At 38.8% G+C, this 13064-nt stretch overlaps 1 protein-coding gene across 2 annotated transcripts; it reads left to right on the forward strand.

Annotated features, from left to right (window-relative positions):
* The first annotated feature begins 461 nt into the window (after positions 1 to 461).
* Positions 462 to 7409, forward strand: LOC110709460 (ELMO domain-containing protein B-like). Of its 2 annotated transcripts, none has more exons than XM_021887672.1 (10): positions 462 to 976; positions 1101 to 1290; positions 1400 to 1502; positions 3965 to 4065; positions 4213 to 4281; positions 5338 to 5453; positions 5547 to 5601; positions 6388 to 6508; positions 6836 to 6978; positions 7052 to 7409. In XM_021887672.1, exons 2-10 carry the CDS (start codon positions 1144 to 1146, stop codon positions 7151 to 7153), a joined length of 957 nt encoding a protein of 318 aa, XP_021743364.1. In that variant the 5' UTR covers positions 462 to 976; positions 1101 to 1143; the 3' UTR covers positions 7154 to 7409. The 2 variants fall into 2 exon arrangements, with proteins under 2 accessions (XP_021743364.1, XP_021743365.1); XM_021887673.1 differs by having other exon boundaries at positions 462 to 921.
* The last annotated feature ends 5655 nt before the right edge of the window (positions 7410 to 13064 follow it).

Below are 13064 nucleotides of genomic sequence, written 5' to 3' on the forward strand. Positions count from 1 at the left end.
CTCGTGGCTCTCTAAACACTAAAAAATAAGTAAGGGTAATTTTGTTCCTTCGTGACTTTTGTTATAAACTTGGTTTTTCTACGGAACACCTTTCATAAGCCCGCTACTCCGCTAGTCCAAGCATAACTAGTGCACATAAAACGAGCTCTTTCCCAAAATAATGTCAAGAAAAACCTCAATTCCCAAATTACAGCCACTTCTTTACATTTTCCCAATCTACCGTCCGCGTAAGCATTGGGTAAAAAAACCGGGTTTTTTTTTTCCGGTCCAGGGAAAACCGTTACTTCAAGTAGCGGTTTCTAAAAACAAAACCGCTACTTCAAGTAGCGGTTTTTGTTGTGAATTGTTTTCACTTAATAAACCGCCACTTGAAGTAGCGGTTTTTATTGAGTATACCGCTACTTCAAGTAGCGGTTTTCTTCAATACATCGCTACTTGAAGTAGCGGTTTTGTAAAAAAAACTGGTCAAAAAAAATTCCAACTGAACCGGTGACGTGGACGGTAAAGTGGGAATATATAAAAGAGTGGCTGCATTTAGGGAATTACGCGAATTCCTAACCTTGTTTAGGGAAAGCGCTCACATAAAACTCTTTTGTATCTTGCTTGCTCAAGTCGTTCTGTTTATGTTTCTTCTTTTTTAAAGACCAGTCAGCTCTGAAACAACACTTACAATCAAAACTCAACAATCCAATTTTTAATCAAGACAAGAATTTCAATTGTTAAACTCCAATTTTAATATTACAACAATTTAAACAATAACGTCAATTGCCCAATTGCAATTCAAAATCCCCAAATTCCAAACCCTCTGATTTTTTCAAAGACCTAATAATTAAATCACACTCTCCTATCCTCTTTGCTTGCTTCCTAAGATTTTCAAATTATTCCCTTATTTAAAGAAACCTGCGAATCAAGCGAAGAAAGGTATACGATACTGTTCCAAAAATTCAATTTTTGTTGCGATTTCTGTATTTTTGAGGTAATTGTTCTTGTTGAAATTTATATTTGATGTTTTTCTGATGATGGGGTTTTAGAATTTCTGTCTTTGATCATTCAATTTTTCAATATTAATGCTAATTAGTGTTCAAATTGATGCAATTTAGGTGAATTTGATTGTAAGAGGGGGAATTTGAAGCTGAATTGGTGATGTCACCTTCGGCTACTTTAAGGAGAAGGCTTCATCACGGTGATGTTGATGGGAGAAGACGTGAGCATTATGATTCGTCGGATTCTGGGAGTTTAGCGGAGCCATTGCTTGGAAATGATCGCGAGTATGGTGATAGAAATCGGGAGGTGAATTGATTTTACTTGTATAATATCATTCGTATCGCCTTTGTGGGATTGTTTCAGTGTTTGTGAATGATGATTGTGGTTTGATCCTTTGATTTTCGGTTAATTTCAGCAATATTCTTTGGATGAGCTTTTGGATGATCCAGGAAAGAAGGTCAATCTCCATTGGTCTTTTATATTTTCTCAGTTGCTCGCGCAGTGGGCTCAGTGGCTAGGTACTATATGTGGAACTCATTGAAATTCTTGTTTAGTATTTGGAACTTGAATTGAATAAACTAGTTTGTTTTAAATTGTACTTTGTGTTTGTTACTGCATTGAACTGATTGTGGAATCTGCCTATTGTGATTTCAATCGCATGTAGTGATGAGCTAGAACCGATTGTGGAATCTGCCTTAGGTAGTTTTAATCACATGCTAGTAGTTAGAATCTGATATGCAGAGAAAAGCCGGCACTATGTAGGAGGTAGCCCAAGAAATTTCTTTTTCGGGGGATGAGAGTGGTGAGAACTGACAGGCTTGATAATCTACATGTTATACCTTGAATATGTATGCTATATGGATAAATGAACCTAGTTGAGTATTTACTTTATTGAGTAGATTGAGCTTTAATCCTACATTGATCTCTGATAGAATACTGGATGGAATACAGACTAGAACCTTTATGTTTAACACTTGGCTACCCATTGAAATTCTTCTTGAAATGTGTAGGAAAGTGGAATGTGTCTAGGCGTCTAGCCAATGAAATTTTTCTTGAAATGTGTAGGAAAGTAGAATGTAGGTTGAAAAGAATTTTTAAGTGAAGGAGAAAGTAAGAAATAATTTCTATGTTTACCCGGTCAGAAACCGAGGCAATGAAATAAAACAGATAAATCCTACCCCAAGTTACTTATATCCAGTAAACCAAACTATAGAATTATCTGGTTTGGGTTATTCACAAAACTCTCCTGGATGTACTATATTAGATATTTCCAAACATTTTTGGTTACTTATTCAGTATTTTATTTATTTTGTGATTCATTTTTTTATGGGGAGTAATTTTCAAAAGCTTTAACAAGGCTTTAGTACCAACAGCATAGTAAACAATGTTCTCTGAAGTGTTAGATATAAAGGTGGTAAAATTGCTTGGTAAGGCAAGCTTGATAAAATTGCATTTGGTATTGGGTAGTTCTAGTTTATATCTATGCCATACCATATCAGGCTCAATATTTACTAAGGATGTATTGCATTCAATTGACTTTAAACTATATGAATTTGTCTTGATTTAATTGAAATTATGTGAACTTATTGAAACTTGTTGTAATAGTGAAATGAACATTTTCAAACTTTTCCTATCTGAATGAACTCTTGAACCTACATGAAGCAATCAACTAAGTTGAACATTACAGACCCTAAGACTCAGCTGTGCAAGATCATGTGTAATTATTTTACTTCTTGTTTAGCTGAGGATTATGCCCAGTCAACCTAGGAATATGGTGTGCAGGCCAGGATTTAATTTTTTTGATTTTTCTTTTTTTTTTTTTCTTTTTTTTTGGGGCCTAATCCTGCGTTTTTTTAACTGGCAACATCGTTTTGTTCGTTTCATACAAGTAACAATCAGGTAATTTTGTTTTGCACTGTTAAGCTAAGATTAATAGATGATTCACAGTAGCTTATTGTCAAAACGTGGGACTACTACCTCAACACTGGTGACATAATATAGTATTTAGTCTTTTTAGTGTCATCATAAACACTTAAACATCCTCGTTGCATCTTAGCTGTTATTGTGCATTGCCTGCCTGAGAATTAGCTCTGACCTTTCAGTGAAAGAAGAAACCCATACCACTTTCTGCTTCTTGCAATCTTCCTTGGTTTGAAGGTTGATATTCTCATAAATTTATTTTCTACTTAAGGCAGTGTTGGTCTGGTATTACTAGCCCGTGGCCCTGTTAAAATCCATGACATCTTCATAGACGATCTAGGCATGAAAATTGTGAATAGCATGCTTCATTGACATCGTAGCTTCCATCTGTGGCTCTAACAGCCTGGCAGCTGGCTCGATTCATCATCAATTTTGTTTGATCCCTCAATTATTGATTTTATGTTTCATGACCAATCCTTTCACATTGATCGAGTCTCTTCTTTTGACAGTTCGTTAAGAAGTCTGAAAACAAGTTATAAGTGAGAAATTTGGATGTTGACCTTCATATCACTCTTCCCTGAGACTGATTTATTTCTTGGATAGTCTCTTCTGTTGTGTACTACTGTACTTATTATCTTGTTCTATAAAACTTGTGGTCTTATGCTTTTATTTCACCTTAATTATTATACTAGAGATACTTATCCGCTTTTGGCAAGGTTTGGGAATTGTGAGAATTCTGGGAGGTACAGTTGTTCTCAACTTTGCACTTAATCTGTCTGCATGATGGAAAGAAAACAATCTAGGTATAATGTACACTCTTTATTACGTTCTTTTGTTTTGAACTCAAAGAGTCATGATTTGGTTGATGTCTGTTATAATTTTTTTTGAAGTGATAATTATTCCTTAATTGAAATAACAGTTAATTAAAAACTTGACAGTAATAAATATTGTTTCAATAGGAACTTGAGGAAAGTAGGATCTGTTATTCAATTTTTATCACGTGATAATTATCCCTTCCCTATGTCTAATTAATTTTTTAAATCTTGATATTTCTGTCCAGCAAATATTGTTCTTGGCTCAAGGTCACTTTTTGGGCGTCTTGTGGGTCCCGCATTCTCATCGCAAACACCTTTCCTTGCACCAGCTCTTACTTCATTACAGGTATAGTCGGTGTTAGGAATCAGGATGCTTTATTCTTCCTCAGTTGGCAATCTATGTTTTCTTGTTTTAGTATATGTAAATATTATGTTTGTTTGGACCATAATGTTAGATATTCAAAAGTGATGCTCTGTCATGTTGCTATTGTAGGAAGAAAGACTCAGACACCTTCAAAGCAGGCTGAAAGTTCCATTTGATGGAAGCCGATTAGAACATCAGGTTGATTTTCTTTCATGGTCGTTTGGACTTTAGAATGTTTTTAATGTATGTGTTACGATATTTTTTATATTAAGTAGAATTATTTAGTAAATATATAATAATCCTACTTGTTATTACATATACTAACAGTAAGGACAATGAAACTTGACAGTTTTGTGTAAATTGCTTGAGCAGCATTAGCAATGCAGTAAAGTTTCTGTTGGCAGATTATTCCTTCAAACATTGAGAATAAAACATGAGAATATTATTTGCTGCTCTTTGGATAAACCAAATGAATTTATTAGGGTTCTGACAAGCTATACATTAGGAGTTTTCTAGGTTTAATTACTGAATGAATCAAATTTGCTCTAACATTTTTTTTTTCTAATGCAGCTCACCTGTTCAGCGTATTGTCTTGCTGCCTTCTTGTTGATTATGTTTGTCAGCTATGCTTTGCTTTTAAATTCTATGTACACATCCCCCCATCTCACCCCCAAACTATCTGAAACTACTTATGATCTTTGAATGGCCTCTTTAATCCTTTCAAAATTCAAGTATTATGTCATGTCTATTCCTGATTGTCTATTGTGGATATATTCTTGATTTTTATGTTCTGAAATAGTTAAGGCTTGCTTCTCTTTGGGTGGATTAATACTTGCTCTTGTCCTGTTGTATATATGCAATTGTCTGATATTTGCATAATTTGCAAGCAATTTAACATATTTAAAGTATATCGGCACGGATTTTATACACCAAATGAAGATAAATAAAATCAATAAATGTTCTGATAAGGCAGCTTAATAATCAGAATCTACTACTTAATTCTCGCTACGCGTAGTCCATTCATTCATTTTCTCTGCATGTCATCACGTGACATGATTCAGAGCTCAAAAATCCAGCATTCATTTTCACTTATAATTGTTACCTGTCTAATGTCAATATGGACTATCATATTCCCATTGTGCATTTTTATTTTACATATTTGTTTATTTATTTTGTCAAAAAAGGGAACTTATTCATGTATATTGATGCATATTTGATAGTATCACATTAACAAAAACAACTTTTTGCTTCTAGGATGCTCTTAAGCAGCTGTGGAGGTTGGCTTTTCCCAACAGGGAGCTCCCACCTCTTAAATCAGAGCTTTGGAAGGAAATGGGCTGGCAAGGCACTGATCCCTCAACAGATTTTAGGTATGCTTACTGTTCGATGCTAGACTTTAAAATAAAAGCCATCTTACTATTTACCAGAATCTGATTTTAGATGTGATTATCTTCTTATACTAGGGGTGGAGGATACATTTCACTTGAAAATCTCATATATTTTGCCGAGAAATATCCGGTACGTATCCAACTATTCAGTCTTTAGATCTTTTTTATTGTTTACCATTTTGCATTCAGATTTTAATGTAGTTTTGAATGTTCTCAATCTCTTGTATTAGTGTTCCAATAAATTTTCCTGATTATGAAATCCACATGATGTTGACACTAGGAGAACAATCTTTAGAGTATAACGGTGATGTGTAATAATCCTAGATCGGATAACCATTGTCATCACCAAAAACCCTTTTTTCAGTAATGTTTACTGCTTAACTTGGTACTCACATCTGCACTACAGACCATTTGTGCAGTCTTGCTGCATTTAAGGCACAGCTGCCAACTCCTTCGCATCTCCTTACATAATCCTAGCAGCTCCATGTCCACTGCCTATCCTGATCCATCCCATCAAACTTTTCGAGCTCCCATTTGTAATTCTTATTCCCTGCGTTTAAAGTTAAAGATAATCCATAATATTTTTACTGTTGCAAGCTTCCATCTGGATCCTTCTTGATCATGTCTAGTATAATAGTTTCACCTGCACCTCATTTCACTTTCTTTGCCTATAATGGTACTAACTCAACTCTATTACACATCATTTTGTATAGGACACTTTTATTTTTTCTCAGCATGTCCCTGTCTTCTTTTAACTATGGCTTTTGTAAAAGTGAGACAAAATGTCAAGGATATTGATTTTATATTCTATTTTAGATATTATAAACTCTTCTGTAAAATTTTGTTGATGTGGAATATTTCAGGTTAGATTGGAAGGGGAAACTTACTTTATTAATGAACCTTCTCATTCTTCCAGGGCTCTTTCCAGTGTTTGTTGCACAAGAAAGATGGACAGAGGGCTGAGTGGGAATATCCCTTTGCTGTAGCTGGCATCAATATTTCATTTATGTTAGCACAAATGCTGGATCTCCAATCTGGTAAGTCTCGTTTACATGTCTCATAACTGGCTAAGTTTGGAAATATGATAACTCTCTTTAACTAGTCTTGTGAAAGATATGCATTAAGGCTGTGGGCAATGCCTGCATTCCCTTCAACAGGAGGAAGGGGGAAGGTTGATGTTTTCTTTCCCTGAAGATAAATGTTTGCTTTTTTGTCTACCCTCTATTTCTTTAAATGGAAGAAGCAAGGCTTATGGTGGAAATTGTGTTATTTTCTTAGAAAAAATTTCTTAAAATTATTAGAATTCCTCGTTTAAAGTTTACAAGGAATGGATTTTAAGCAGTAGGATCGAAAATTTCTTGCAGGAAAGCCAACTTCCAAAGCCGGGGTACATTTTCTAGAGTTACTTGCCCAGGATGAGATGGCATTTGACAATCTGTATTGTATAGCCTTTTTAATGATGGATGCGCAATGGCTTGCAAAACGTGCATCGTATATGGAGTTTAATGTAAGTCCTTTGTCTTTCCCCATCCTATCGCCTTGACATTCATTTTAGTGATATTTATGTGATTATTATCCAGGATGTTCTGAAATCAACAAGAGCTCAATTAGAACGGGAGCTTGAGTTAGAAGATATCTGCAGCGTAAAAGACTTGCCTGCGTACAACTTATTGAGGAGATAAGCCTTGACCCAATTGTATTTCACCAGCGAAAATTTGGGTTTCGATCAATTGTGAACAATGTAGTCATGCTTAAAGATGTAAAATGTTAAGTTAGATTTTATTCCTTTTTTTTTTTTTTATGCGATAGTGATTGTGATCAATATGCGTACACGTAGTTCAAAAATTCATACTTGTATAATGAAATAATGTTCTGCGCTTCCTTGCTTGTATACAAAATTTATATTATACAATAATTAGTATTTTTAATTTTTGTTCATACTATGGTAGAACCGTGAAATTTTTATGGTGGAGGCGTATGTACCAAGCATGGTACATCCAGTCTTAAAGTATTTTATTTTTTTTAAAAAAAAAAGTAGAAAAAACATATAGTTGTTTTGTAAAGAACATGTAGCTATTTTGTAAAGAACATTCAGCTTTATGTTCTTTTTGCATATCTAAAAAACATCCTTAATATTAATTAAAAAGCATGATAATATAATGTACTCCTTCCTTTTCGTATTAATCGCAACACTTTCCTTTTACATTTGTTTCATATTAATTGCAACACTTTTATATTTGAAAAGGATCACCCATTATTTTATAATTTTTCTCTCCTACTAACCCCAACTTTCACAAATATTTTATTATTTCTCTTTTCTATCAACCCCACTCATACTACTTTTTTTTTATTATTTCTCTCTCCTACTAACAATACTTTATATATTAAAAAAAAAATCCTCTTTTGGGCTCCACCTTATAAATTTTCTTAAACTCTGTGAACACCCTAGTGTGTTGCGATTAATACTAAACAGAGGGAGTAATGAACATTATTTATATTTACCCACCATAATTTAACGACAAAATTCAAAGAACATTTCACAATCAGCAATGAACTTGTCACAAATAAAAATACATTACACTGACAATTTAGTTTATCAATATATTTAATAAAGATTATTATCTGATATAATTGGGATTTTTTGTACGTACCCAAGAGGGGGGGGGGGTGTACTTCCCGCGGGAGACAGATCCGCAATGCAACACTCAAACGGCCTAGTAACCTACAAAACAACGAACCTCCGGTGTGCCGGAGATTCACAGTGACCGAAAAAAGAGAGAGAAAGTAGAGAGAGGAGAGAGTATTTTTGGGATTCATTGCACTTGGAGGATATTGATTATATCCCAACTGAGTATAAATGATCAGTATTTATAGCGCATCAGGACATGTACCTTTTAGGTCATTTAACCTAAGTAAATAGGCTTCTAACGGTTTAAGGTTTCCAAGGATATGGGCTTTTAGCCCGTTTTACCCTTTTATCATTGAGTGACACGTGTTATGCTCTGATTGACTCTTTGAGTGTTGATCTTATGGACACGTGTCACAGTGGTATTGCTCCACATTTCAAGGGTATTTTTACCCTAAACATTAGCCCCTCAGAAGGAATAATTTATCGCATTTTAGGTTAGTTAACCTAAGTAAATAAGCTTCCCACCGTTTTACGGTTTTTAGGGGTATGGGCTTTTAGCCCGTTTTTACCCTTTTATCACTGAGTGACACATGTCATGCTCTGATTGACTCTTTGAGTGCTGAGCTAGCTTATGGATACGTGTCGCAGTGACATTGGTCCACATTTCAAGGGTATTTTTACCCTAAACATTAGCCCCTAGTAAGGAGTAATTTCTCTTTTAAGACTTTATTTGCTGCCATTCAAAATCTCTTTGGTCGACATTTGTCTACTTCAAATAAAAGAGAGATTTGATTAACATGGAAAATTTTGATACCTTAAATGGTATGACATTTTCTAAGTTAATCAATCATAATAATGATTGCCCCTAAACTAAACATATGTCGACTCTCATTTCTTTTAGCCCCACTTTGACGATCATATGACCTTTGGGCGGCTTAGAATCTTTTTGAGACATTTGCTTGGCTATTAAGCTTTTTGCAAATTGTTTAGGGTAAAAATTACCCTAGACACGTGGCCTAGTAAAAGATTGCCACGTGTCAACATATCAACGGTTAGTAAACAGGCTAATCAGCCTGTGACACGTGTCCACCCCTTACTGGGCAAACAGAGGCTCAATCCCTCTGTGACACGTGTCCTTGTACCCTAATTGAGGTAGAGTTCTCCCCTACTATAAATAGCAGGGGTAGACCTCATTTATGGGGATCGACAAAAAAAATTCCAACAACCAACCAAACACAAAACCCATTGCAAACGATCTCCAATCGAGAAGCATTTATTGTTCTTATTTCCTCTTCAGAAAGATTCTAACTTAATCTTCGGAGGCGGAACTCCAACCCCCCAGCCAGAGTCTCCGTTATTTGTGCAGGTACAGGCGAAGGAAGGAGCATACTAGGACATTGTAACTCTCCCGTAGGACACATAAAAAACCCCCAAACATCTGGCGCCGTCTGTGGGGAGAGTACTTTCTAGATGACTTCAGAACCTGTACTGCCGGGTAAAGGTAGCCAACCTGCTGGTGAGGCTGAGGTCCACTCGGACCAAGATACAGCCGACAACTATGAGGTTGAAACTTACACAGCTGCCGATGGTTCTTTTAGAACCAAGCATACTCGTTCCAAAGACAAAAGGGAACGGGCAGAGCAGCAGGCAGGCCCAAGCCATCCCATCAGGGGACCGCTTGGGTTAACTCCTGCTTCAGAAGGGGCCACCTCAGTCTCCAGGGATGAACTCATGAGCATGATGATGAGTTTTAAAGGGGAAATCAAAGGGCTTCTGGATAACACAGCCGGCCCCCGTAAAGGTCAGGCGGAAGAAAGGCGTCTTGGATAAAAGATGGCCAAGACAGTGAAAGGTAGAGCATCTACCCCACACCCGAAGTCAAAGGTGCCGGCTAGGCCCATTGATTTCTCAAAAATTCACACTCCCATGGATGGAGCCAGAAAACCCGTCCGGCACATACAGCTGGATAGAACAAAGAAAGTCTATTCTGATGCTCGGACGCTCATTCAGGATAAAAAAAACTCAGCAGCGCTCCGAGTCGGCATCAACGTCGACCTTTCGAGACAGCTTCCATGTCACATAAGGGAGGCACTCGAGAACAAACAATGACAGCCGGACGAGCGAGGTTTCCGCTCGATCCGGCCCTCATATCATCCAACCGGCATTGCATGAAACACCATACACGCCTTTTGGATCTCCTTATTCTCAGCCGGGTCTTTTCGGGGGGCAGCAGCAGCCGCCTGTCCAGCCTATGGACTGGCAGCTCCGGCTGCTCAACCTTGGGGAACAGCCAACAGCGTTTTCCAGGGAAATCACCGAGATGGCCCAGCCGTAAAAAATAAAAAAGTGTTGGTTGGTGCCTATGACGGTACCACCAACCCGGAAGATCATCTCATGGCATACACCAACCTGATGTATTTGCAGGGTTTGGATGATGCCTCATGGTGTAGGTGCTTCCCGGCAACGTTGAAAGGGATTGCTCAACGTTGGTTTGGTAACTTACCTGTCGGATGCATCAATAACTTTAGAACATTGGCTTACTGGTTCACGTCCAACTTCTCTATGAATATCCCCGCTAAGAAAACAAGCCTTGATCTGGGGACAATACAACAGGGAGATAAGGTAGGACTCCGGTCATATGTCAGGCGGTTTAACTTGATGAGGATCCAAATCCAAGGGTTGTCTGATGAGGTTGCCTATACTGACTTCTTCAAAGGCCTAAAAAACGGGTCAACTTTTAAGTTAGACTTGGTTAGGAAGAGGGTCTCTACTCTTCACGAGGCATTAATGAAGGCGGAGGCCTACATCCAAGCAATGGAACTTTGCGCTGTTAAAATTCCAACGTATTACAAAAGATCCGATAAAAGAGAGAGCCGGCCTACACAGCCGGCCAAAAGGGAGGAAAAGAAGCGGAAAGAGGTCTAGTCGGCAGAGCCACCCGGACAACAATTCCAAAAGAGAAAGAGGTCAGATCCGTATGTTCCAAAATACGAATTCACCAAGGATTGTGCATCCATTCTCAAGGAAGTTAAAAACCGGTTGAATCTTGAATAACCGGCACCAATGAAGAGTCCTGGGAGCAGTCGGGATAAGAGAAAATATTGCCTGTTCCATGAAGAAATAGGCCATGATACTGAGGGCTGTTTTAGCCTCAGGCGGCTCTTTGACCGTCTTGCTGATGAAGGGGCTCTAAAATCCTACTTATCCAAATCAAAGGGTGCTCCCAACCAGGCCAAAGGGCCACCTCCTAAGACACCGGAAAATCAATCAGATACGGATGAGGATACCATCCTAACTATAGCCAGTGGATTTGTAGGCGGCGGGCCTACCATCCGGGGCACTAAGGATAACATTAGGAAGCTGGTCAACTCAGTGGATGAGGACCGGTCGTCTAAAAATTCATTCCCGAAGGTCCATATCTCCGAAAGGGATAGAGGAGAGGTCAGGCGGCCCCACGATGACCCAATAGTCATCGAATGTAAAATCGCCAATCAACAAGTTGCCCGGATCTTAATTGATACCGGGAGCTCGTCCGACCTCATAAGCTACCAATGCTTGGAAAAACTCAAATATAAGCCAAGTAGCATGCATCCGGCCCCATATCCTCTTGTTGGTTTTAGGGGAGGAGTAGTACATCCGGTGGGCATGGCTGACCTACCCATCCGGTTTGGAGAGCAAGGGGAGGCCCGGCACATGGTTGTCAAGTTTCTTGTTGTAGGGGAACTGACGACCTACAATCTGATCAATGGCCGCCCAACCCTTAACGTTTCAAAGGCTGTGATCATCCCGTCTCTAATGTTGATTAAATTTGAGAGGGATGATGGCACAGTCGGCTACTTGAGTGGGAACCAAAAGACGGCGAGAGAGTGTTACCTCTCGGACATCAAACCCACATTGGTCACAGACGGTTAAGACAAGGAAGTAGTTGAACTTGACGAGTGTGATCAAGAGTTACCGGCTACTAAGGCAGCCGGTAAAAAGAGAAAGGCGGACCAGCTACTGGCCCCTGTCAAAGGGAAACAATAGCAATCATTGTCAGGGGAGAGGTCAGACGACCTCCGCCCCTAGCCGGCAGGGGAAATCATTGACATTATCCTAGAAGACAGCCAGCCAGACAGAACCGTCAAAGTTGGGACGGTTGCATTTGACAACTTGGGAATCGATCTGCTCCGATTGCTGAGAGAATTCAAAGATGTGTTTGCCTTTGAAGTAGAAGAAATGCCGGGAGTGTGTCCGGATCTTGCTGTTCATAAACTCGTTGTGGATCATAAGAAGAAGCCAGTCAGGCAAAAGAAAAGGAACCATGGCGAGGAAAGGTCCCAGGCGGCAGCAGCTGAGGTCAAGAAACTCTTAGATGTCGGGTTCATTCGGCAATGCTTCTACCCGGATTGGGTAGCCAATGTTGTCCTTGTGAAAAAGCCGAATGGTACCTGGCGGATGTGTGTAGATTACACGGACTTAAACAAAGCTTGTCCGAAAGATAGTTACCCGCTTCCAAAGATCGACCACCTGGTCGACTCTACAGCCGGTCACGCTCTGATGAGTTTTATGGATGCCTATTCCGGCTTCCATCAGATACCCTTGTGGAAGAAAGATCAAGAAAAGACGACTTTCGTCACAGATCAAGGGTTATATTGTTACACGGTGATGCCGTTTGGGTTGAAGAATGCGCCTGCTACCTTCCAACGAATGATAAACTTGGTCTTTTATGATCAGATTGGGAGAAATGTTGAGGCATATATTGTTAACATGATAGTCAAGTCCAAGTGGTAGGCGGATCATCTAGCTGACCTCCGAGAAACCTTCACCACCCTCAGGCGGCATAAAGTCATGCTTAACCCTAAAAAAGTGCGTCTTTGGTGTTGAGTCTGGGAAGTTTCTCGGATTTTTGATTGACCAGAGAGGCATAGAGGCCAATCCGGGAAAAGTACAGGAGGTGATTGACATGCAGTCACCTTGTACCG

The sequence above is a fragment of the Chenopodium quinoa genome, unplaced genomic scaffold (assembly GCF_001683475.1).
Source record: "Chenopodium quinoa cultivar QQ74 unplaced genomic scaffold, ASM168347v1, whole genome shotgun sequence".
Taxonomy (NCBI): domain Eukaryota; kingdom Viridiplantae; phylum Streptophyta; class Magnoliopsida; order Caryophyllales; family Amaranthaceae; genus Chenopodium; species Chenopodium quinoa.

Bases quoted from the DNA above. Each gene is read 5' to 3' on its own strand.
- LOC110709460 (XM_021887672.1), top strand. From the start codon at position 1,144: ATGTCACCTTCGGCTACTTTAAGGAGAAGGCTTCATCACGGTGATGTT. The intron at 5,602-6,387 runs GTACGTATCCAA...TCATTCTTCCAG, and splicing joins ATTTTGCCGAGAAATATCCG to GGCTCTTTCCAGTGTTTGTT. The intron at 6,979-7,051 runs GTAAGTCCTTTG...ATTATTATCCAG, and splicing joins CATCGTATATGGAGTTTAAT to GATGTTCTGAAATCAACAAG.